This window comes from Cnephaeus nilssonii (assembly GCF_951640355.1).
Source record: "Cnephaeus nilssonii genome assembly, chromosome: 1".
In the NCBI taxonomy this organism is placed as follows: Eukaryota; Metazoa; Chordata; class Mammalia; order Chiroptera; family Vespertilionidae; genus Cnephaeus; species Cnephaeus nilssonii.
The window spans coordinates 71,884,634-71,912,228 of NC_137072.1; the positions used below are offsets into that span (position 1 = coordinate 71,884,634).

The following is a 27,595-nucleotide window of genomic DNA, read 5'->3' on the forward strand; positions in this document are numbered from 1 at the left end:
CTCTGGGGATGGGTTGTGGGGGCTGGAATGGGGAGGGGAGTGGAAGTATAGAGAGATGACTGGGTAAAAGTCTGAGAGAACAGACCCCTTCAACTAAGTGTCTCTACCTCCCCTACCCTTTCACAATGTCAGATTGTTCCAAAAGAAAGACAAGTGGACTGTGTACATTTTGATTTTGTTCATTGTCTGTACTCTTCTCTCAATGTGTCAACACTCACTGATTTGGAAATGCCACAGACCTGGCTGTGCTATGCCCTGGATCAAGCTCTCACCAGTAATCTCTCTCCCCTAACGCTTTTTAAAGTTTTAACGGTACTCTCTAACCCAGAGGCGGGGAAAAGGTCAAGCATCTATACAAGCCCATTGCTCACAGCAAAGTGAGGTTCCTCAGGCCCCTGGGGTGTAGCAAGCTAGTTGAGGAGCCCAGCATTGCGACAAGGAGGAGAGATTCATGATGAGTTTTGTGTTGGTCCATGAAAGCACTTTCATGCCCTCGGAACAGGGAGCTCTTGCCTGCTGTGCTGGGAACCGAAGTTCTAGCCAGCACTGCATGCTAAATAATCTCCTCTTTGTTGCCAAAGAATTGCGTGTTCTGCTCCTAGTAATTATATCAAAGACATTGTGTTTTACATCTTAAATGTGTCCCTGAGCCTAAAGCCACAAAAGGGGGTGAACAGAAGTGCAAAGCAAGTCAGGAGTGTAGGACCATATGTGAAACTTAGACTCCTAATGCAGAAGTCAAGAACATTGGTTAGCCCCAATGATGATGACTGCCCTGCATCTACAGTGCATGCAAAGCGAACTACAGATCCTCAGCTCCTTTCACTCTGCCTCTAACTGCATAACCTTAAAATATCTGCCAAAAAGCGAGAAATTCAGTTAGTATTCACAGGTCTCGGGCACATCATGTCAAACAAGCCTTTTCAGCTTAAAAGGTTCTGTTGCTCTCATTTTGCTCACATCCTACTAATCCCTGCAAAAGAGCTTTAAAAAAAAAAGCCTATTTCATACTCTATTAGGGATGTCGATGATCGCTGGAAATAGGAGACTCCCAAAGAAAAATGCTTCTAAAGATTACACACTGCAGGGCGGGCAACAACACACAAGCCTCGTTCTGTGGCTGCTCCATGAAAATGCCCCTCTCCCCGTGGCATCTGGTTCTTAACTACACATATGTGTGCCCTCTGCCTTGATGAGCTCCAGTCAATCAGATTTTATAACAAAAGTGGACAGCTTAGCTACGGCTTACACAGCACCTACCATATGCCAGAGGTGTGTCACTTCTCTCCACAGGATAACCAGGCCTTACGACAACCCTACATACGAGGGACCATTATTATTACTTCCATTACAGAAGAGGAAACTGGGGCAGGAAACAACATCACGTGGCTTGAACAAGGCCATACAGGTGTTAAATCGCAGTGGGAAGGTTTGGACCCAGGAGGTGTGTCCCTAGATTGAATACTAGTAACCACAACAATAAACATCCAAATCTATATAGCTTTTACTCAATAGCCCACCCAGAGGTATCACATCTCAGTCTACACACACACAGTACACGGAGGTGTGTTCACATTAGGAACCTGGAGAAACACTGGCCCGCTTGGCTGAAGAGTTGTGAAGTGCCCCCATCCACCTGCGGCCTCTCTACACCCTCTTCTTTCTCTGCCGGGCAGCAGATGCCCCTCTTCGGGGTCCCTTCCACCCTGAGTAAATATTTGGTCAGATGTCTCGTCCATTGGAAATGGCACCATTGAAACACCCACTGGACATCCTAAGCAGTTCTCCGAGTTGTGGAACTTAAACTCTGCCCCGGTGCTCCTGGAATGGACCCTCTGTAGACTTCCCGACCCGCATCCCACCAGCGCAGCTCCACAGCAAGTTCAAAACAACCCTGCCTTTCACAGGGAGGATGCTTCCGGACAAGGCACAACGAAATGTCCAGTGGGACAGCATGGACTGTGTCCCTGCTCTGACAACTGGAGATGTAAAAATGGCAGCATTCTTGTCCACCACAAATTCACATATCGGTGGGTGCCAAGGTCATGCATCACGTGCTCCTGTAAACGTGCTCCCTCATGAAGGCGCACAGGAACAGCCTGGCGTGAGGCAGAAGGAAAGCACCTGACCCTGACTTGCCCAGGCCTGGATGTGTTTAGTATCAATCTTCCTCGACAGCTCAGATACACAAGAAATAGCAAGATCTTGTTTTATTTTATCTAATTCCTTTTTATTTCAAAGCCCCAACCCACCAGTTGGGAAAACCTTAAACCTCAGTCCTCTCTGGATTCTCCTTCATCTCCAGAATATGTACACAGTTCAAGAATGATCTGTCAGAAGTTTGTAGAGATTGCTTTGGTCTGGAGGAGATGGGCTGTTGGGAGCCAGTGGGGCTGTCAGTTTGTCTGCCTGTTGTGGGTCCTGTGAGTACCAGGTCTCAGTCACCATCGCCTAACCCTAAGGGGTTCCCTGGCATCTCTAGACCAGTGCTCTCAGGTAGAAGTATAAGCGACGCACAGGTGTGAGTTTAAATCTTTTAGTAGTCACATTTTAAAATAAGAAAAAGTAATTTTAATCATGTACTTTTAAAAATCCAATATGTTAAAAATACTTTTTCAATTGCGATTGTACTTCGTAGGTATTTACCAAAATGACTTAAAAACTTATATCCACACAAAAACCTATTAAATGGATGTTTATAATAGTATTCAGACTCACCAAACCCTGGAAGCAACCAACATATCCTTCAGGAACTGAATGGATAGATAAATTGGGGTACATCAGACAATGTAATATTATTCGGTGATACCAAAAATGACCTATCAAGCATAAAAAGACAGAGAGGAACCTCAAATGCATATTACTAAGTGAGAGAAGCCAATCTGAAAAGGCTACATTCTGTGTGATTTCAACTATTTGACATTCTTGAAAGGGCAAAATTATGGGGACAATAAAAAGATCAGTGGTTGCTAGGGTTTGGGGAGGACAGGATAAATAGGTGGAGCACAGGGGATGTTTAGGGCACTCTGTATGATACTGTAATGATGGATACATGTTACTATACATTTGTCCAAGCTGACAGAATATACAAGAGTGAACCCTAATGCACACAATGGACTTGGGGTGATAATGGGAGTTCATTCATGTAACAAATGTCCCACTCTGTTGGGGATATTGATAGTGAGTGAGACTGTGTATGTGTGAGGCAGGGGGTATATAGGAAATCTCTATCTTCCTCTCAGTTTTTCTGGGAACCTAAAACCACTCCCAAATGAAGTCTATTACTTGAAGTTTTTTTTTTTTTTTTAAATAGAGGCAACAAGAGACTTGACCGGGGACAACTGAATACACAGCTGTGGGCAAAGGCTGTTGTCATCCTGAGAAGCTACAAACCTTAAATAAAAACTAAGCTTTTATGAAGTGGTCACTTCTTACATTAATTTATTTATGTTTATGATAATCAGTTAACTTTGATACTATATTTGTATCAAAAGTAACCAAAAATATATTCCTTTAGTTATATCAAAGTTGCAGCTTAATAATCAACTGATTTGTTATTTCTAAATTACTGTTTAAATATTCATATGTCGTGGCCTAAGAAGGACTAACATATATTAGCATATCATTTACTGGAGTATTTACAATATGCTAGGGACCGTGCCATGCTCTTTACATGGATTGGCTGGCTTAACAATCCTATGATAGAGGTTATTATAATTCTTCTCACTGAAGAGACTGAGGCTCAGAGAGATGGGATACTTGACCAAGGTTGCACAATTAACAATTGGCAGAGATGGGATCTAAAGGCCTGTGCATTTATACCACTCTGTACCATTGACAATAACTGACAAAATTAAGTTATTGTCAATAAATATTTTGTCAATAATTGACAAAATTAAGATAAAGGACAAATTTAGGAAGGCAGAAGGAATTCTAGTGGAGAAGCAGAGACTAAAGGGGACAAGATGGAGAATGAGAAAAAGAATATGGGAAGAACACTAGCATTAGTGAAACCATAGAGTGTGCTGGCATTGGCTCAGGAAGCACCCAGGGCTATAAAGGAATAAGTTCCACGCCCAAGTGGCATGAGCTCTAAATGGTGGCATCGATTATTTCCATGCCGCATCCCTTGGAACTTCTCAGTGTCCTGGCATCCTGAAAATTACTAATCCTGCTCAAAGGAAGTGGAAATACTGTACTGAGAACCTAGGATGATGTCTTATGGGTGTGTATCTAAAACTTGAAAATATGATGGAAGAAGTGGTGAAAAGTAGTTGGTTGGTCACCTTGAATTTTATGAAGAGTAAGTATGAATATTTCCAACTACTCTACTGAATTGCCCATTTACCCTGTTTTATATTACAGTGTCTATCTTTAAAAGTGTTGCAGTAGATGCTTGAGTTATGACTGTGAAGGTTCATTCATCATGCTGGAAGGGATGGCTTAGTGGACAAAATGCCAGCTTTCACCAACTATGACACTGTATCCAGAGGTTAATAATAATAGGCAAGTGGCATTGACTCAGCAGCTCATCTTCTGAATGAAGCTAGTTCCAAAAAGTTTACTCAGATGGGTGGAGGGTTCTTTAGACAATGTCTGGAAAAAACTGCCAATCCTGCCTGGATAATGAAAATTCCTAGAACCTTTACAAATGTAGTATTTCCCCAGCATGAACTATGAAAGAACCAAAGGACTTTTTAACACAATCTTAGAATCGGTGCCCTCTTCATGCCAGCAGTACCTTCTTTGTCATTAGCCTTACACAAGCCAATTTAGCCTTTCCCAAAACTAGAGTAGTCTCCTTTTTATCCTCAGTTTCTTCACCTTCTGTAGTTTCAGTTACGTGTGGTCAACATAGATACAAAATATTAATGGAAAATGTCATAAATATATAATTCGTAAGTTTTAAATTATGCACTGTTCTGAGTAATGGGATAAAACTGTGTTGCCCTGCTTTGTTCAGCCTGGGATGTGAATGATCCCTTTGTCCAGTGTGTCCACTCTATGTACGCTCCCTGCCCTTAGTCACTTAGCAGCCATGTTAGTTACCACCTGTCACAGTAATGTAATGCTTGTGCTCGAGTAAACCTTATTTTACTTCATAATGTCTCAAAGCACCAGAGTAATCATGCTGGAAATTTGAATATGCTAAAGAGAAGCTATAAAATACAATAAAATATTGAAAGAGAGACAGGGAAGGAATGTGGAGCACACAGTCACATAAGTTTTAGTTTATTATTAATTATTTTGTTAATATCTTACTGTGACTAACTTATAAATTAATATTTATCATAAGCATGTATGTATAAGAAAGACATAGTGTTCAGTACTACCTATGGTATCAGGCATCCACTGGGGGTCCTGGAATGTATCCCCACAGACAAGGGGTGGCTACTCTACTTCTTTATTCCACTGTTTAATACCCTCAATTTTAGCTGTCTATAGTAGTCTCTTTCTTCACCCTTCTCATAGTTCCTTTTTTTAAAATATATTTTTATTGATTTCAGAGAGGAAGGGAGAGGGAGAAATAGAAACATCAATGATGAGGGAGAATCACTGATAGGCTGCCTCCTGAATGCACCACACTGGGGATCAAGCTTGCAACCTAGGCATGTGCCCTGGCCAGGAACCTCCTGGTTCATAGGTCGATGCTCAACCACTGAGCTACACTGGCCAGGCTAATTTCTTAATTTAACATTTATACTCAGATCAGTCTATTCCTCCACTTAATGATAGAAACTACTCTTTTATTTAAAAAAATATTTCACTTAGATGGTTTTATCAATTACTTTACAATGACAAATTTTAAACAAATTTATCTTTATAAAATGATACAGTATTCTTAAAAATTTATCAGCAAAGCAGGGTTTTAAAAGCATATAGGATCTATTGCTATTCTTATTGTGTTCATGCAAATAATCAGACCAAATAGAAACTTAACTTAATACAGTAAATATATTGGTCTTAATTTGGCTGTTTAATAAAAATGAGGGTGATTTTAGGGGGGGGGATTATGTTTACATAGACTTTAAAATACACAATTATGAATATTAGACTCAAAGCTTTATTTTCATTTATGATTTGAATTGGATCCTAAATTAATCTTAAATATTTGGCTACAACCCTCCAAACTATTCTTTCCTTCCACCAGACCATTTGTCATAATTCTTGCTGTTCTAGCTTTCGTCCCAGTAATAGTAAGATTTGTTATACAGTTTGTCTCCATCAGGTTACAAGCCCTGCTTGTACTCAGAAAATACCACTCCTCAACACCATCACAACCTCCTTTTGTGCCTCATTGTCCCTGACAGAAAGCAAGGACTTGGGGCTCTGAAGAAAAATGTTGCCCCTTTCAGCAGGAAGCAGCTATAGAAGAGACCTTACACCCTCTTTTCTCTGAAAGAATTCAGTGCCAAGATCCTTGAGGAGAGAAATGTTAGAACCCCAGAGCAAGAATGATGGGCCAAGTACTCACTAGGGCAGACAGCCCCAGATGCCTAGCAAGGGGCAAAACTGGGAAAACAAGAACCTCACCTCCAGGGTAACCTATCTTCCCCTAGCATATCACTGGTCATGTGATTTAGACGCCAGATCTTTCATATCGCTAGTCATCCGGTTTATACCCCTGACCTTTTCCTCCCTAAAGATAACATCTGGGCCTCAGTTGTATTTCAGCTTCAGGCCCAGAAAAGCAGCAAAACCAGACACGTGGTGCTGTGGCTGCCTCAGGACCAGCTTTTACCTCTCAAGTCATTCAACTGGTTTCCTCAGCCTTGTGTATCTGATAATTTCACCCTCCCTTATAGTAATGGACATACTAAGGTGCTGGGTGATTGGTTTCTGATATGTGGGATAACTGTTTATTAAGAATAATTATTAACAAATAGAAAGAGGAGGGAAACGTTAGGCCTATAGGGCAAGATAATCCTTAACAGCCATTTGTAAGCTTCCCACCACAGGAGAACAAGAGACCAAGAAAAACTCACTAGACACCAGGAGTCAGACCATACAAGGAATGGAAACTGTCCTGAAGGCACCTGATCTCACACCTGCATTCCATCCGCATTCCAAGCCCACCAGCTCAGCCCCCAAACCCACTGATGACAAGTTTCCTGCCAGTTACTGCATATAATGATGAAACTCTAGCTCCTGGGTGCTGTCATCATTGACCCAATCAATGTCCCTTTGGCTGGGTGGTGTGCAGCCCTTCCCTTTGGATACCCCAACCCCCATCCTTAAATAAATTTAATTTTTCTTTAAAAAATTACCAGCTCAATTTGTAATAATTTGAAGAAGTATTTGTTCCAGTTGTCATCTCAAAATCAATGCAGCATACATTTATTAAGTACCCACAATGTATCAGGTACTGTTCTGAGCACCAGTAAAAAAAATTCCTATCACTGATAAGGGCTTAATCTCCAACATTTACAGGGAACTCACAAAAGGAAGGTAAACAATCCAATCAAAAAATGGGCAACAGACCTAAATAGATACTTTTTGAAAGAAGACAGAAGGAAGGCCAAGAGACATATGAAAACATGCTCAAAGTCACTAATCATCTGAGAGATGCAAATCAAAACAACAATGAGGTACCATCTCACACCTGTCAGAATGGCTTTCATCAACAAACGACAAGTGCTGGCGAGGATGCGAAGAAAAAGGAACCTTCATGCACTGCTGGTGGGAATGCAGACTGGTGCAGCCACTGTGGAGAACAGTATGGAGTTTCCTCAAAAAACTAAAAATGGAACTCCCATTTGACCCAGTGATCCCACTTCTAGGAATATATCCCAAGAAACTAGAAACACCAATTAGAAAGGATATATGCACCCCTATGTTCATAGCGGGACAATTTACAATAGCTAAGATTTGGAAACAGCCTAAGTGCCCATCAGCAGATGAGTGGATTAAAAAACTGTGGGACATCTACATAATAGAATACTACGCTGCAGTAAAAAAGAAGGAGTTCTTACCATTTGCAACAGCATGGATGGAACTGGAGAGCATTATGCTAAGTGAAATAAGCCAGTCAGAGAATGATAAATATCGCATGATCTCACTCATTTATGTAATATAATGAACAATATAAACTGATGAACAAAAATAGATCCAGAGACAGAGAAACATCGATCAGACCATTAAACCTCAGAGGGAAGGTAGGGGAGGGTGAGGTAAGGGGGAGAGATCAACCAAAGGGCTTGTATGCATGCATATAAGCCTAACCAATGGACACAGACAACAAGGGGGTGAGGGCATGAGGGGAGGGATAAGGGGGGGGGGGGTAATGGGGGAATAAGGACACATATGTAACACCTTAATCAATAAGGAAATTTAAAAAAAAAATTCCTGTCCTTGTAATAGTAAAGAGAAGAATATAAACAACTTTAAACAACTAGAGGCCTGGTGCATGAATTCGTGCATGGGTGGGGTTCCTTGGCCTGGCTGGTGATCGGGGCCAATCAAGGCCAACCAGGGGAGGGACCACAGGAGGTTGGCTGTGGGAGTGCACTGACCACCAGGGGGCAGCTCCTGCGTTGAGCGCCTGACTCCAGGTGGCCAGTACGCATCACAGCTACCGGTCGGTTGTCTGGTTGTAAAGGTCGCTTAGGCTTTTCTATAGATAGATTGTTATGTGTTATAACCATGGTACAGCAAAGTTCCTAGCAACAGATTATTTCTCTCTGGGAATGCAGAGGGGTATAGCTTTGAGTAGGAACCTAGAGCCTTTTATTTCTAACAGCATAGTTTGACAGGATTTGGTTTTCTGATTTGAACTTCTAAATTAGTCTACATTTCAAATTTTGGATAGATGCTTAAAAGGTAAGTCCTATATAGTTAAACCTATAATGTTGTGACTATGAAAGTTTGAGAAACTGGAGAAGTGAGATTAATATGAACACAAGCTAATTTTAGTCATGCACCAGGATCATCACATACCATTTCCTCTTATACTTTTTCTTCTGTAAACCCATTCCAAGGTTTCATCACCACGTTCTTTATTGTCATTTCAGACATTATCAATGTGCCTGATACATCACCCATACTCCTCCTCTACTCTTCCTAACTTTGAGATGGTACTGCTTCCATATATGCTGACATTCTAGTTATGACAATAATCAATACCTCTGCCATGAGGTCATTATATCCTTTTGTAATACCCACTGCTAATCGCATGTGTTTATTTCCCACACAGAATGCATGATGTGGTTATTCATTGTTAGTGGGGGTTTTTTTATGCCTTCCCTGCAATTCCACTATAATTTACCAATACTTATGTATTTTATCCTAAAATTCTCCAGGTGGTTATTAAGGAAGTAAAAATGTAGTAATCTTTAGTTATTTCTTATAAATTCTCAATTTTCTTCCCTGAAATTTCCCATTAGACAGATGTTTATTTCCTAAGGATGATTGCAGGGCTACATACAGAGTTTATTCCAGAATTCAGCATACATTTGTATCTAGTTAGAGGCACTAGAGCTGGAATACAAAGCAAGGAACAATACCTGTTTGCACTGCCTTCACTCAAAATTGTCTTCCTGCCAGGATTAAGACTGTGTGGCCAACAGGCTGTCTAAAGTAGCCTGCACATGGGATTGGCGCCCTCTGGTGGTAAGAGGATACCCTGAGTAGGATAGCTGAGATATAGAGCCTTAATACTGCCTCATCACCGAGAAACCTGGGTATCTCCAGGCTCCTATTTTGTTAACTTTATATAGAATTGGTCCCTTTTCTCTTTCCCCTTTATTTTTCCCTTCCTTTCTTATTTTTTAACTCCTTGCTCACAGTGCCAATACAGTGAGTGTATATGAGAAACTCAAGGATGATGACAGTGTTGGCATAATGACTTAAAGTGATATAAAGTTGGATTTAGTCACAACAGAATAGCAGTGGTTCTTGAAAGAGGATGGTAATTACCCATTTGTCATTTCTCATAACATGAAAAACATGAGTATGAATGCATACTGAGGGATTTTGCTCCAAATATGCACTCAATAAAGAAAATATGCATTCGATATTATAATTGATAAATGGGAACTAAGATCAACTGTGAAATATTCTTTATATGTTGTTAACATCAGAATCAAATCAAATTTTAAAGATGATGTAAATTTCATTTTGTCTAAAATTAGAGATTAGCAATGACGACCACTTAATTTCCTCTCTCCTCACCAAATTCTGAGGCTTGTGTGTGACTTCAAGTGTTTCTAAAAAGAAGTCAACGTAATATTTATCTTGCATGAATCTATCAGTTGCTGCAACAGTATTTCACCTAATGTCTATCTGTGGTCTGACAAAGTGTATTGCCTCTCTAAACATCCATCTTATTTCTGTCAATTGAGCTCAAAATCTTACATTTGGTATACCACCTGAATATAATTTTTTAAAAAAACAGGAACTGTGGTTAGCAGATTATTGTTGATTCTAAAATGGGAATATTTCTATTTATACTCTATGAAGAGGCAAATTGCTCCATCTAAAGTTATTACATATATATTTTGAGTTCCATAGAGGGCCTATAGAATAAGAAAGTGAATTAAATTTTGTTAAAACTAATTTAAACTATATTATTCTCCATTAAACTTAATTTATTATGAAACTTTTACTCTCCCTTCATAGTTTGTAAATACTCTAGTTCCTGATAAAATTAAATGGGCTCTCATTCAAGCCTTGGATAAAGAACAGTCACAAGTGTCTGCATTGTGAAATACTATGCGGCAAGAGTCAAAGGTAAAGGTAGAAGTTAAGGGAAGAATTATTTTTTATGTTCAAATGTAAAACAAATTAGAAAAAGCTAGACCCATTAAATGAAAGTGTAATAATGGTTCTCTCTGATTCTATTCTTGTCTCTCTAAAGTCAATTCTCCTTGACCCAATGCAAGTAATCTTTTAAAAATGTATGCCAGACCATGTCAATCTCCTGATCTCAGCCATCGTAGCTTATATCAAGGTTTTTACCATGGCCTACAAATTCCGACATGTACCAGCCATGGCTATTCCTTCAACAGCATTTCCTACCAGTATCCCCATAATTCATTCATGTTTAGAAGCAATCATGTTGTCGAAAGAATTGGCAAAGTGTGCATCTGTTCTTGTGCTTAATATTTCATTCCAAAGGCTATTCAGGTTTTCTATAATGAAGTGACAAATGCTAACACAGGCAAAGTGGACCAATATGACTAATATGATGATTACTAAGAGACAGAATCCAGTTGTTGGAAGATAATCATACATATCTCAATTCTCTGAAGAAGTGGTTCTTACAGACATGCTGGCAATTAGCGAAGGAATTACTCCGCTGATGATATTCTACCAAATAACACCCACTAAAGACTTACCTGCAGCGACTATGATAATATCTGCCAGCTGAGTATGGATCTTCAGTTGTTCTTTGGGGGTGTATCTGTGAGCTATTGTCACTGTTGCATCACCTGGAATGCAGAAGAGTTCCATTAATGATTACTTAGCTTATTCATAATTTATGAATGCTCAATTCTAGAGGAGTTTCAGTTATATCCTAACTGTGAAAAATTGCTTTGAAATAATTAAATCACTTTAAAAACAAAATCTAGATATGAAAATATAGTTGACCCATATCATTGTACCCTTCAACTGACCAGTGGAAAATCAAATGAGCCCAAATGAGGGTATGTGCTGACCATATGGGACAGCTATAAGTAGGGTCCTAGAAACCTAGCACTTGAAAGTTCTACATTGACAAGTTAACACACAGTCACTCGTTAGCTTGATAATAAGATATAGAAATACTGAAAACAGCAAGACAAGTGCACTAAAAATGGGGCAACATCTTGTAGCAGGACAGGTTAGAGATTAATTCTGCCTCATCTTGGCAGGTACCATATTCATCTTGAGGAGGTGTCAAAAAAGGCTTCCTAAAAGAGGTAATATACTTTGTTAGTTCTTAAAGCATGAGTTGTAATACACCAATCAGGGGAGGGGGAAAAAAAAGGAATTCCAAGACAAAAGAATAGCAAGGGAAAATGAACCAACTTTGAAATTTTGTGTTTAAGAAATGATGAAGAAGTCTAGGCTATAGGGAAAGTATTTATACATGCTTTCACAAAGTGAGGTGTGAATCAGAGAGGTCAGCAGACTGTGGGATTTCAGTGCTTAACATGAGAACCAAGGAAGAGGAGTGAGAGAAAGGCAGTGACGAGTGCAGTCAAGGGAAGGACTCCCGGCATGAACATGGCTGTGTGAGGCAGTATTTCCTCTCTTCCCTTTCTGTGTAACATACAACAACAAAAATGGCACAGTCTCTATTTTTAGGAAAACTAGAAGACATACCACAGGGAGAAAGGCAGCAAAGAAATGGACAGAATAACAAGATGGTCAGCAACAACAGATCTCTGAAAATGACTGCAAAAATATACTTCCAGAAGGTGAAGAGTTCACATCAAAATGCAAATATTTGTAGCAGATAAAATAGGAAAAAAGGCTGGAGAAGTCTTCTGAAACCCAGTATAGCTCAACAGTAAGGAACACAAAGACTTATAGAGGGGAGGATTTCAACAGGAAGGAAGTAGTTGAATTATGTGAAGGTGAAGAAGGAATCTGAAGGCTGCCCAGTACCTCCTTCACAACCACTAGCAGAAGTATCCTGCAAACAGCAGATCCAAGAAATCCAACTCTTCAATAAGTAATTTACAAAAGCACTTGACAAAGCATTGAACACATCCTCTCTAATAAAATGGTAATATGCAAATTAACCATCACTCCGATACATAAGCCATGCCCACCAGCCAAGCCACGCCCACCAGCCAATCAGGGTGAGTATGCAAATTAACCCCAATCCAAGATGGCTACAGCCACAGAGAGCAAGGTTTCCCAGGAAACAGAGCAAGCCAAGCTTTCCATAGCCGTTGCAGGCCTAAGCCTCCACTCAAGCTACAAAGTTTCAATTATAGAAGGTAAACAAATTCAAACAAATGGCGGCAGAATGGAGCTTGAGAGAGCAGGCCAGGGTTGCCGGCGGCAACAGGGGAAGCAAAGCTTTCCGCACACCCTGGCCGGGCTCACCCGCTTAAGGCTACAAAGTTTCAATTGTAGAAGGTGAATTAACTGCCACAGAAATGGCTGCCGCCCCGGAGGGAGCAGCAGGCTTGGCTCCGCTCCAGGCTACAAAGTTTCAATTGTAGAAGGAAAATAAATTCCAGATACCAGGGCCTCCCCTTGGGTTGCCAGGGGGCGTGGCCGGCCTGCAAACCACCACAGGCCCCTCGCTCAGGCCGCCCCACACCCCAAGGGAACCCCCACCCTTATCTGTGACACCCTTCAGGGCAAACCAGCTGGCCCCCACCTGTGTACCAGGCCTCTATCCTATCTAATAAAAGAGTAATATACAGATTGATCATCACTGCAACACACAATATAGCTGCCCCCATGTGGTCAAAGATCCTGCCCCCATGTGGACACAAGATGGCCACCACAAGATGGCCAGCAGGAGAGGGCAGTTGGGAGGCACCCGGCCTACAAGGGAGGGCAGTTGTGAGGGACCAGGCTTGCAAGGGAGGGCAGTTGGAGGTGATCAACCCTGCAGGAGAGGGCAGTTAGGGGTGACCAGGCTGGCAGAGGAGGGAAGTTGGGGGCAAACAGGCTGGCAGGGGAGCAGTTAAGCATCAACCAGGCTGGCAGCGGAGTGGTTAGGGGGTGATCAGGCTGGCAGGCAGAAGCGGTTAGGGGCAATCAGGAAGGCAGGCAGGCAAGCAGTTGGGAGCCAGCAGTCCTGGATTGTGAGAGGGATGTCTGACTGCCCGTTTAGGCCCGATCCCACCAGGATCGGGCCTAAATGGGCAGTTGGACATTTCTCGAGGGGTCCCATATTGGAGAGGGTACAGGCTGGGCTGAGGGACAACCCCCCGCCATGCACGAATTTCATGCACCAGGCTTCTAGTATTATATAAGGATCAGCCCAGGGGAATTTGGATGGTGACAGAACCGTTCAGGTTCTATTGGTAGTTACATGATTATATGCATTTGTCTAAACTCATGGAACTGTATACCCAAAAGAGTGAATTTTACTATATGCAGTTTTCTTAAGTAAATAAAAGGGTACATTTTAAAAGTGGCAGGCCCAAGAAAAAAAGCAAAAAAAAAAATAATAATTTAAATCCAATTAGAAAGAATATATGCACCCCTATGTTCATAGCAGTGTTTTTTATAATAGCTAAGATCTGGAAACAGCCCAAATGTCCACCAGTAGATGAGTGGATAAAAAAGCTGTGGTACATTTACTATGCAGCTATAAAAAGGAAGGCTCTTTTAACCTTTGCAACAGCATGGAGGGACCTGGAGATTAATATGCTAAATGTAATAAGCCAGTCAGAGAAAGACAAATATCACATGATCTCATTTATATGTGGTACCTAATGAACAAAATAAACTCACGAACAAAATAGGTTGGAGGCATGAATGCATGGAACAGACTGAGGGATCTCAGAAGGGAGAGGAGTGGGTGTATGGGAAACCAAATAACTTAACACCTGTTCCTGGTCCTGAGAGCTAGCTATCCAGTGTTAAAATAAAAAAATAAAAAAATGGAGACTAACCTTGAAAATTCTCTGAGCAGACAAAACCAGTTTAGTCATACAAGGAAAGCTTATTTAACAAGTTTAATTTGACCTGGATCATTTCTTGCTTATGCCTCTGAAAATCATAAACAAAATTTGAACTGTTTCTCAAGGTTCATATGAGGTAACCATTGACCAATTCCCTATCATTTAAAAACATTCTAATACTATAACCAATCACTGTGAAGAATAAACAGTCCCTGCTTTCTTGCTAATATTAAGTTGTCTTAGAACAATATACTCCTGAGCCTCATTCCATATTTTGGTTTGAGGGCTCCTAGTTTGCAAATTATCTTTTTGGTGTGTAAACAATAAACTTTTACTGATTCCTACTTCGGTGACTGATTATGTTATGTCTGAACTTTTGACGCCTGCTAACTATATTCTGTCTTAATTGACAGTGAAAACTCTTGTCATTCCTATTTCTAGTCCTGGTATTCCCACTACTTTTCTTCAACAAATCCTCTGGCTTGCTGAACCTAATCCATTCTATCTCCTCAGCTTTTTCCATAGGGTAACCAGTACTAACAAGTTGCAACAACTACTCCTTAGAATGATGTGTATCTCTTGACTCTCTGAGGACTTTTCCCCCCACACTCAGTTTCATGTCCTTATTGCTCAAATGATAACAGCCTTGGCAAGAACCTAATTTTTCTAAGCATTCCACAGACCCAGGTAAAAATTTATAAGAAGAGTCTTAGCAACTTATTTGTTTCTGCAGTTTTGCATAAATTATAGAGATCATGATAGCCTAGAAACCTTCAAATACCTACTTGTGCCTGCATCAGCAAATACAGCAAAATGGAAAACCCAGTAGGGGCTGGAATCTTATGTGTGGGGTTTCTTTTGTCACATTCTCTAGATAAGGAAAAACTGAGTCATTCCCAACACATTAACTCACACCATGGTCTGGTTTAAAAGGAAAAAAAACCATTGAGGAAAACTCAGTACTCATCAAAGGAACAGCACTCAATGAATCTTAATAATACTGCACTCTCTTGACTCTGAACTCCACTTACTGCATGCTTTCTATCCCAACTTCAGCTGCTTTTCCTGGATTAACCTGTTTAAATTTTAGATATTGTTGCAGAGCACTCAGGTCTAAGGCTTCTGTCCCTGCTTGACTAGTAAATGGGCCAGGCTTTACTGCCTTTATCTGGTCAAGACCTGGCTGGTTTGACTTGCTGTTTATCAGTCCTCCAGTTGTCTTCCAAACACTTTGGGCCAATGGTTTCACTTTTAACTAGTCAGATACTGTTTCAAGCTCGCTCCTTTTAAACACCTACAGTTCCTTGGAGAGAAAGAGTTTTATGGACAACTGACTGAATCCTGACCATCAGTGTCTGTAGATATTTGAAAAATCTGCCCCAGATTTGGCCAATTATTGAATTGAAATTGTGGATGCATTTATTCAATAAAGACAATATACAAATGAGCAAACATAAATATATTAGAGTCCCGGTGCACAGACTCGTGCACTGGTGGGGTCTCTCGGCCTGGCCTGGGGGGATCAATGAACCGCTATGCCACCACAGCCCAGCCTTACCAGCTCATCGGGCTTCAGCCTGCTGTCCACATTGATCCCACACGGCACAAAGTATTGTGCGAAGTGGCAGGCGACCAGGGAGAAGCCCGGGTCCGGGCTGGGTGTTGTGCCGCTCCTGCTCATCCCGGCCCCGCTGCACCTGCTGCCGCTGCCACTGCTCTGGCACACAGGGGGAGTATCCACGGGAGAGGCTCGCACCACTGCAGCTACGCTCACCAGCCATGAGCCCGGTGTCTGATGCCCATCTGTCAGCTGAGCAGCGCTCCCCCTGTGGGAATGCATTGACACCAGGGGGCAGCTCCTGCATTGAGATTCTTCCCCCTGGTGGTCAGTGCACGTAATAGCTACCAGCATGTCATCTGGTGACTTAGGCCAGGCGTCCTAAAACTACGGCCACGGGCCACATGCGGGTGTTTTTGCCGTTTTGTTTTTTTACTTCAAAATAAGATATGTGCAGTGTGCATAGGAATTTGTTCATAGTTTTTTTAAAACTATAGTCCGGCCCTCCAACGGTCTGAGGGACAGTGAACTGGGCCCCTGTTTAAAAAGTTTGAGGACCCCTGACTTAGGCTTTTATATATGTAGACTAGAGGCCTGATGCATGAAATTCGTGTACAGGTAGGGTACCTAGGCCTGGCCGGCGATCAGGGCCGATCGGGGCCTTCCAGCTGCCAGCTGGGGCCTTCCTTCCCCAGCTGCTGGCTGGGGCCTCCCTTCATTCCACACCACCCCCTAGTAGTCAGCGCACATCATAGTGAGCGATCAAACTGCCTGTCTCCCGGTCGAACTCCTGAGGGGACACTGCATATTAGCCTTTTATATATATAGATAATAAAATTGTACATAGTAATAAGCACAAAGAAGAAAAGAATGCAGAGTAAGTGAATAGAGAGTAATAACATGGGTGATATTTTAATAAGTGATTAGGGACATTTGAACAGAAACTCGAAAGAAGTGAGCAAAAAATTATGTAAATAACTTCAAAAAGAGCATCCAGGTATATTCCAAGTGCAAACACACTGACACATGAACAAGTATGACATATTCTAGAAAAGCAAAAGGCAGTAGTGGCTGTGGGGCAGAGATAGAGGGTGAGAGTGGTAGGAAGATGAAGCCCAGGTTTGATCATGGAAGGGCTCTGGAATGAAATGTAAAGCTCTGGGCTCATTCCAATCTTCTGAGCACTCATCCTCAACCTTGATAGCATTAGAATCTTCTGTGTTTTAAAAAAAATACTAATGTTCAAGTCCAAGTTGTAAATATTATGATTTAATTGTTCTGTGTCAGGTTCAGGGAGCTATATTTTTTTAAAAGTCCCAGATGATCCAAGTGGGGAGTAAGAGCTGAGAAACACTGGTTTAGAAGTTGAGAAGAGGAAAATGACCCAGAAACAGAGAATGAGAAGAAATGTCTAGTGAAATAAGAGAAATTCATGCCAGAGTTAGCTTTAATCTGTAATTAAACAATAAAAGAAATAGCTCTATAAAATTTTGTCATTTCATTAAATTTTAAAGCATGTTATACATATTATTCGATCCATTACATAGTTTCCTGATTATAAGGACCCTCAGGAGAAATTACTCTTTTGTCTTAATATCAGAATATGTTTTATTTATCCTGAGCATGTGTTTATTTTTAATCTTAAAGATACTTTATTGAGTAACTAGTTATTATTTTCCTTCTAAAAAGCTCTCAGGATAAAATTACTGATCCAATCATATAGCAAGAATAATTTATATTTAATTAAATAAAGTTGCCAAATATATATTCAGCACTAGTATATAAAAAGCAATGTGATTGGTACTAAGAACATACCTGTGCAGATTTAATGATATGTCCAGTTTTAGCAGTAGCCATATTCTTAGCTCCATTTCAGTCCTTTAAATTTTTCTTACCTATTTCTCATTGGCATTGTGTTTTAGATATTGCTATGGCCCACCTTAAATATTTTTAGAATAAGTACACCATAGTAGCGAATATGTATTGAGTACTTACTATGTGTAAACACTAAGTTCTTTAAAGATATTAGCTCATTTAATTCTCCCAAGACCCTCATATATCCTTATCAAACAGAAAAATGCAGAAGCAGAATGTGACCTCTGGCAATGTGACCAGGGAGCTTGTGCTCCTTCATACAAGGCTTTCATGTCCCAGGTGCCAATCTTCACCACTCCGGACTGCAACTGGGTGTGAACAACTTGGCAGTTATACATGAAAGTAGGAGTTTTAAAGTCTATGTTTTTAGGATTATTGTCCTATTAATAGGAATGAAATGTATTAGTATCCAAATGAATAAATTCCCCAGGTGACCAAATGCTCATGGTACCAAGTTGCCAGGTCAGGGTTGAGAGCAGTACTCATGATTATGAAACAGATTTTAGCAACAAAAAAAATCAACTAAATTTTAAAGCAATCAGACCCCCCTGAAGCCTAGACAAAATGAACCAGCCAGCTCAGCCGTGCGACAGGGGGCAAGTGAGAGCATGAGTCAAAGTATTGCTCTTCCCTTTCTAGTTGTTCTGACTAAAAGGTGTGTGTATGGGGTTTGTTTGTTAAAGTTTTATTTAATTCTTGCATTTATTTCCTGCTTTTCAAGATTAACAGATGAAAATAAACTCAGGAATCTTACTAGAATATCTGATTCTGTAAACATGCTTACAAGGTCATAGACTAAAGTTAAATACTAGTAAGCATTTCCAAGGCTCTTGCATTTGAGAGAGAAAAAATGCAGACATCTTAAAGAACTCTCTGCTGTTACTGCCCTCTCAGTCATCCTTCCTCTGGGAGAAGGGTGGACCTCTGGGGCATACTAGTACAAACACAGCAACACACACACACACACACACACACACACACACACACACACACACACTAGAGGCCCAGTGCACGAAATTTGTGCATGGGGGGGGGGGGGGGGTCCCATCAGCCCAGCCTGCACCCTCTTCAATCCGGGACCCCTTGGACATCCCTTTCACAATCCGGGACCACTGGCTCCTAACTGCTCACCTGCCTGCCTGTCTGATTCCACCTAACTGCCCCCCCCCACTGGCCTGGTCACCCCCAACTGCCCCCCGTGCAGGCATAGTCGCCCCCAACTGCCCCACCCGCCGGCCTGATCATCACTCACTGCACCCCCTGCCGGTGTGGTCACCCCCAACTGCCCCCCTGCGGGTCTGGTAGCCCCATGCAGCCTGCTGCTCAGTCGTTTGGTCGCCCCTCACTAACCCCCCTGCCGGCCTGGTTGCCCCATGCAGCCTGCTGCTCAGTTGTTTGGTTGCCCCTCACTAACCCCCCTGCCAGCCTGGTCACCCCACACAGCCTGTTCGGGGAAAAACAACAACTTCCAGGGTCCAATACTAAATATTATTATTATTCTCTCAGAGATGCAGTGCTTCCTATATTACTATAGTAAAGCCTCTGGGAATGATCACAGTCAAGTTAAGTTTGGTTCTGTTTAATACAGATTTCTCAAACCTATTTGACCAATTCCTCTCCTCTTTTTTAAAATTAAAACCTATTTAAGATCTTGTGGTATGTCAGTGTTCCTAATAATACAACTTAGGAATAGCTGTATTAAACCTTTTATGATACCCTTGGTCTACAAATAAGGTAAATTATTCATTCATTTATTGCACAAAGACTTTTTAGACAGTTAGATGCTGAAGATAAAATGGGGAGAGACACAGATCTGGTCTTTGCTCTTGTGGAATTAATTGTCCAGTGAGTGTAATGAACATTAATCAAATAATGACACAAATTAGTGACAATTACAAACTGATAAATGTTGTAAAGAGAAGTTCTTCAGTATGTCTGTGGTGGTGTGGGGGGTGGGGTGGGAGAGATGATCAGAGAAGCCTGCTAAAGGAAGTTCCACCTGAGCTGAGAAATAATGGGTGAGTAGGAGGGAACAATGACTATTTGGGATGCTGAAGGATGATGTAGGTAAGAGGTTAAATCAGAATGGTGATGAGGGGAGGAGAAAATGTAAGCAATTCTGGGAAGTCCTGAGAATCTGCAGAAAAATTCACAAAGGGAAACAGAAAAAGACCTTAGATAAAAGAAGAGCAGCAAACTATAAGAATAATAAAACAGAAGAAACTTCAGAGATATTTATTGACCAAAGAAAATGGGGCCTACACTCCTTTTTTTTTTTTTTTAGCATTTAGTAACTTTATAAAATAACACTGTTTGGCATTAACTAAAAATTTTTAAGTCATCAGATCATCATTTATGGTATGAGTTATTCTTTTTGTAGAGAGTGCATATTTTTCTTCTAGATCTTAGATACTTCAAGTAGGAGATTTTTTATTTTTGCCTGTGAGGTGAGAAATGAAGATTAGTAACAGAAGGTAAATAATAAAAATACAACAGTAACAGAAGGTAGACAAAAAAGGGGACTAACATTCATATGTAAGTGTAATTAGAAATCGTTCATCCCTTCCTTCAACTAAGCTTTTTATGATAGAAAATTCTACTCCTTTGCAGCACTTTGCACAATTACAATGATTAATCATTCATAGCTAATTATTTTAATGGATGTCTTTCTTAATAGATTATAAGCTTAAGAGGACAGGGCAATATCTGACTTAGTCACCATAATATGCCCTATGCTTAGTGATCAAGAAATCAGTCCATCGGTAAGAATACAGCGTTACATGTCAGCAGCTCGAGGAAAACCAGTTAGTCTAAACAAAATGATAGACTCTAGATGTTTTACTGGAAAACACTGTGACCTCTTTTAATGAATGCCGTCAGCAACCACTTCCCCTCCCTTCCCAGTGTCCTGACGTCTCCTCTCCCATTCCTGATGGTGATGAGGCACCCTTCACCCCTGTGAGCTGATTCTTGGGGAAAAGGGAATCTTAAACAATACTTCTACATAAATGCCTATAGTTTTAGAATATTAAGAAATTTGTGTGTGGTAAGTACCTAACTTCTCTCCCTCCTCCACTTCCTTGCTTCTATACAGGATTTTTTTTTCCAATAAATGACAATATTTTATTTTAAAACCCTTGCCTGTGGTCTTATTTTCTATAATACTGGTACAGTAGTGGGCATATTGGAGATACTAAATAAACTTTTATTAACTGATGAGTTGTATTATAACATACCAAGCCCTGTGCTAAATTTCAGAGATACAAAAAGAGAATTGAGAATTTCACATTTCCCATGTGTATAAGAAAGGGGAACAGATAGATAACTAATATGCAATAGGTCTAGTATTGTGTCAACAGCATAGACAATGTGCAAAACTTAGAAGATTTGGGCCACATGTTGAAAGATGGTGAGAAGTGAGAAGAAAGCTGGTGAGTAATGGGAATTGGCATGCAATGGGGTATGCAATAGCAAAGAGGTGTGGAAGAGACAATGCGTTTGGGAAACAATGTGTAGTTCTATGGGGCTTCTGCATAAGGTACCAGAGAGAAAATGATAGGAGGAATGGCTGAAAAGGTAGGTTGGAGCAGACCACAATAGCCTTATGAGTGATGCCTTCAACAATTAGGCATACCGATTTTAGAAAAAGGATGGTTTGTGCTGGTAATACAATAAATGCCTCTGAGGTCATGGCGAAAAAGAAAATGAAAGGGAGAGAGAAAGATTTGGACTTCACTCTACATTTTAAATAATGTTTAATGTTAGTTTCAACAATGTAATAGTCCCCATTGTTTGATGTGAGAATACATATTTTCCAAGTACAGTGTTTTTCAGATCCTATCTGGCTGAATTTCGGAGATGTTGGAAATTGGACAATACTCTTACTATGCAGCTGAGAAAAGGAGACTTGAACATGTATTTGTGTTTTTCTATTGCTTTCCACTATGCAAACTCAAAGCTATAATTCAGTAAAGTCTAATCAATATAGAAGCATCACAAAACATAATATCCTAGTATCTCATCATGAGAATTTCTAACTTAGGATCATGGGATGGGGGAGCAGAGACAAATGCCTGCCATCCTCCCTGCCCCAGTTTGACAATGGTTCGTTCCACAGGGGCAGCATCCCACTCCACTGCCAAGGCTAAGGGTCTTAGTAGTGATCGCTCTGCATGACTTCTGCATTTCTAGGTGATCCTATTTGGCTCCTCTCTTTGAAACCCTAGAGTGTCTGGTCCCACCTGGCACTGAACTGACCTTAATCACACTTACACACCATGTGGCACTTCCTTGACCATCCACTCCTGTATTACTACCTGAAGGCACCTCCTGTAGGTCGGAGACAATGCTCTTGGCTGGCAAAACTGTTTATTTTCCCATCTGGAGCCAATTTTCACAAAGCAAAGGCATTCTACTAGCAAAATATCTTGTGGTTTCCCATTGACTCAGGGTGCTCCTTGAATAAAAAATAACTGATATACAGAAGTTGCAACTGAAGGGCAGCTTGAGTGCAAAAGCTGAACACCAATGCAGAAGCAGTGCTCTGAAAAAAACAGTGTCCAAAGATGAGCCCTGAAGATGCAGACTACCATCTCCAGGAAATGTCAACACTGTACCCCACAGTGTTTCACAGAGAATAAGCACTGAGTGCATGCTGCCTGAATGAACTCAATAACACCCCTGGGTCCATAGAACTGTAAGCAACATCAATTGGTTGCTGGACCTTTTAAAATGCTCCTTTAAAAAGTCCCAGCATCAATGCTACTGCAATGATACCACAACCTTTTAGTTAAAGTGGGCACATATAACCCATGTTGTGGCCATGCCATTTTGGGATCTATTTAGATGAGATGTCCTACATAAAAATATAAAAATATGCAGGAAGAAACTTGCTAATTCTCTAAAAGAATTTGAAATAAAATCATATTCTGTATTCCTTTGGTGACAAAATCATAATGTTTTGGTCATTATGGCACTTTGTTATCTGAAGGGCCAAAAAAACTGTTTTAAAAAAATTGCAGAACTCTCTCAATTCCTCACAGTAAAGTTAAAAATAAAGACTGTGCTAAAGCCAATGGTATTCGGTTTTCATTCTGAAAGGAGGTAAAACTGGGTAGGTTACTCCATACAAAGGTGGTCACAATGATACTCAAACATCCTAATAAGGAATGCGGCTCATGAGAAGAAACTCTCCATTCTCAGTCTCTTTATGTTCTCCAATTAACCAGGCTCTTCCCTAAGCAACTAGAATGTTTGCGTATGGATGCCAAATTTCATTTTGTGCCACTGAATATAATTTAAACCACCCATACTTATATGTCATGCCCACCACTATCATCAAAACTATAAGCTGTTGGAGGACAGGAACTATTTCTCATCTACTCTCTATAAACTGCATGGTGGCTCTAATGCCATATTGTCTACAAAGCCTTCTGTGGTGATGTATGCTCAGCAGAAGGTATGCACCTTTAGTACCCTGCTGCATTGAGTACCAGCACTACCCATTTATTTCACAATTTTAGCACATGCTCAGTCCTCTAAATATTTCAAGCCCTTGATGAATGAAAAGCAGCTATTTCTCACAAAACAGCAGAAACCCATGTCCTAAATAATCAAGAACTAAAAACTAGCCCTGAGTAGACACATATTATATCAAGCTAAATTGCAGTATGGCCATTTTTTTAGTGCAGTTATCTTTGGCTTTAATACACAGATGAATCATTAGGGTCCTGAATTTCTTCTGGCAAAGCAGTACAGCGTGAACTGAATGCTCAACATCGTGTCATGAGAACAAGTTCTATAGATCTGAATTGGCCAAGCTAATCCTCCTGCATCATTGTTATTAGCCAACAATGCACAGGTAGTTATTACATATAATTACTGCTCTAACAGACATGGGCATTTGAAATATTAACTTTGCCACAGGCTCCAAATCTTCCGTAAGCAGCTCTCAAAAATTCAGTATATTAATAATGCATGTCAGCACACTCCTATTAAATATGCATGCGCTTAAACACCACCCATGTTACAAACTGTCCAACATAATTTTAATATAATTTAGTACCTTTTAGATTCTATAATTATAACGGCACCTAGGTGCCACTATAATAAATGTAAATTAAATCAACTGGTTTGTAAATAACCACTATTATATAACTAATTCCACTTTAATTCAATTTTTAACATGCATTCAAGTGAGAATATTTCATAACACAAAGTATAAAATTTTTATAAACTTATTATGTTTTATGACATAGGAGTGTCTAATTTAAAATTAAACGAATAAAGGGTAAATTGATTTTCTTAGACTTAGACAAATAATTAAAAATGAAAATATATAAAGAAGTTAGCATACAATATATTGATCTATAAGAAAAAGTATACCAAGCATGGTTTGTAGTATTATGATGTCATATTTCTAATAAAATTATATGCTTTTATTATATAAAACTTTATATGCTTTATAAATTCCCATTCTACATTTATGAAATTATTATAACAAAGACTAGATTTGATTCAAAATACAACAAACATAAAACTTGTCAGAAAAAAAATTTTCAAATGAAAGTGAAAAATACATCATTAACCTTGGATCATGTTACTCTAAATTTTATGATTAGTACTAGTGGCCCGGTGCATGAAATTCATGCACGGGGCGAGGGGTGTCCCTCAGCCTGGCCTGCACCCTCTCCAATCTGGGACCCCATAGGAGATGTCCACCTGCCGGCTTAGGCCTGCTCCCCCCCAGGGGTCCTTAGGAAGTGGAAGAGGCTCCCGCCACTGCTGCTGTGTTCGCCAGCCATGAGCCCGGCTTCTGGCTGAGTGGTGGGAGCACACTGACCACCAGGGGGCAGCTCCTGCATTGAGTGTCTGCCCCCTGGTGGTCAGTGCGCATCATAGCGACCAGTCGTTCCACCGTTTGGTTGATTTGCATATTAGGGTTTTATTATATAGGATGCCACAGATTATTAATGTGAGCATAATAATAGGAATAATCATAATAGCCACAGTTCATTTATACCAAGGGTTTACATAACTCACTGTGTCAGGTACTATAATTAGTGCTTTGCTTTCATATCTCATTTAATTTTCACAATAATCCAGTGAAGGATATATTAATATTATACACATTTTCCAGATGAGGAAAGTGGAGGCTTACACAGATTAAATGACTTGTCCAAGGACACTGGGCCTGGCAGGAGAAGGGTCTGACTCCAAGTGTATCCTCCAAAACACACAGTCAGTAGTCAGCTCCCAGCTCTCCCCTACCACTTCCTTGTGTGGCCTTGGGTAAGTCACCTGAAGTCTCTAAAGCTCATTTTCCGTCGAAGGAGGATGGCTGCTGACGGGAAGGCAGACTGCAAGATAGTGCGTGAGTGAGAGAACAAAGAGAGAGTCTGTGTGGTCGCACGGTGAGTGTTTGTGAACTGAGGGACAGCTATACCCCAGGGGACTGTGGGGGATTGCCCGGACGGGGTTCCCCTGACCGGGCAGCCTCCACTGCTGCTGGGATCCCTCCAGGAGCGACCGGCTCTGATGCGGAGACGGCGCCATCTTGAAGGGGAGAATGGATGCTGTTGGAAGCCTGAAAATCCCGGGACTCCACAACAACGGCACCAGCAAACAGCTGCGAACCTGGGAACACTGGTCCCCAAGTGGCGCGAGCACACGGATTCGGAGGAGCTCTGCGCCTCCTCACGGAAAAGTCAGATTTCGCCTGGATAAGGTGAGGTCTGTGGTCCGGGCAGGAGAGAGAAACACACATGCCATGCGGGAGCTGGAGGAACTGAGGAAGTCTGCGTCCAGAAAAGTCCGCGGGCCATTGGGGCTGGTGTGATCCGTGAATGGGGAAGGGGATCCATAGGGCTGCTAACAGAAGGGATCTGTAAAAAGCAATCCGTAGCTGAACTGGGCGCAAAAGGGCAGTCTAAAAAAAATATTTTAACAGTGTGCCAGCTGCTTAGACCCCAGGGGAAAAAAGACTGCACAGACTTGCGTCACAGTGCTGGAGTTCGCGCACTTACTCTGGCTCTTTTATCTCTCTCTCTCTTTTTTTTTTTTCTCTTTAAATCTGTGCTTTTGATTACTAAGCCCAATACATAGGATCACCCTATTGGGGACACTCTAAGAGACTGCAGGGGAAAGTTGTTTTTGTGGAACCTGAAGATCAGAGCGGGGAATAACGATCAGAGAACCAGCTCTGGGGCAGCCCATTCCCCCAAACCGGTAAATAAATGCCACAGGGAAAACAAAATCTAAGCACTAGCTAGAGAGGACCTATAGACCCGGAGGTCAATCCAGAAACACTGCCACCCAGGGGTTGAATCACAAATTGACTATTGTGTAAACACAAAGGAGTATAAGAAACAGAGAAGTACTGCCTGCTTGAAAATCAGGACTGTGGCCTACAACACTGAGGAGCAATGGAATGCAGGGAACTTCAATATTGTCCTGACTAGGAATCAGGCATGCCAAACAGAACAGTAGAGGAAGTGAATGACCTTCACTACTGCTCATTTTTTTTTTTCATCTTTTACTTAAGAAACTAATTTTTTTTTCTCACTTGACTTTACCTTTTAAATTATTACATTTTTTATTTTCAATCAGTATTATTACTACTATTATTTTACCTTTTTTTTAAGTGTCATTTTATTTTCTCTTTATTTTATTTTGGGATTAGTGTTATACATTCTATTTTCATCTTTCCTTTAGCATCATTTTACTCTATCTCAACTTTACCTTTATGTCAACACTCTCTTCCTCACTTTTCCCCTTTTGTTGTCCTGTTTCTCTTACCCTATCCCTGCTTTAGATTTTCCCTGTTCCTTCTTGTTACCCCGTTAAAATTTCACCTTACTTATATATCTAATTTCCAATCCCCTGCACTAAGTCCATACACACCTCTCTCTTCTCTTTCTTCACTATCCAAAATTTTTTCTCTCTGTCCTTTTGTTGTTGTTTACTTAATTGTTGATTACATTGGTTTTTTTATGCTTGTTTGTGAGATTTTTTCACTTTTTCTTTTGTTTTTATTTGTTTTTTTTGCTTCTGTTTTCCCTCGCCTCACTTGATATTAGTTGTTGTTTGTAGTTTGCATTCATCTCTAGGTATTTGTTGCTGGCATTTGTTCGGATTAGTGGCTGTTCTATTGGAGTTTTCTCCCCATATAAATAGTTTTTCCCCCCTCTTCTTTTTTATTCTCTTTCTTTTCTCTCTTACTTTTCTTTCCTTTTACCAATACAAATACACTAAGTCACAATTTCAAACATCTAGCTTTTATTAATTTAAGAAGTAAAAAAGTTGTAAAGGTATATGGAATCTCAAAGGTCCCACCTACCTCCTGGTCGTTCATGGTCTCCATCAGTGTGTAGAAGCATGGCAATGGGCATCCCTACATTCTTGGACCTTCCAGCCACAACCACATTTTTCCCAAATGTTTCAATTCCTTAAAACACAGAGTTTGATTTAAATAATCAACAAGAAGCAAATACACATTTGAACAGCCAACTGAAACATTCTTTAAAATTTTCTAATTGAATTTGGATTATTGTATGGCTTATCTATAATCCACATTCATTATTTATAA

At 40.6% G+C, this 27,595-nt stretch overlaps 1 protein-coding gene across 2 annotated transcripts in view; it reads right to left on the minus strand.

Moving 5' to 3' along the window:
- Positions 1-27,595, minus strand: part of MTHFD2L (methylenetetrahydrofolate dehydrogenase (NADP+ dependent) 2 like) — a 103,359-nt gene that overhangs the window by 43,474 nt on the left and 32,290 nt on the right. For both annotated transcript variants that reach the window (XM_079772709.1, XM_079772710.1), the window contains 2 exons: positions 27,347-27,454; positions 11,337-11,429 (listed from right to left, as the gene is read on the minus strand). In XM_079772709.1, coding sequence (XP_079628835.1) covers positions 11,337-11,429; positions 27,347-27,454 — 201 coding nt within the window. The remainder of the gene's footprint in view (positions 1-11,336; positions 11,430-27,346; positions 27,455-27,595) is intronic.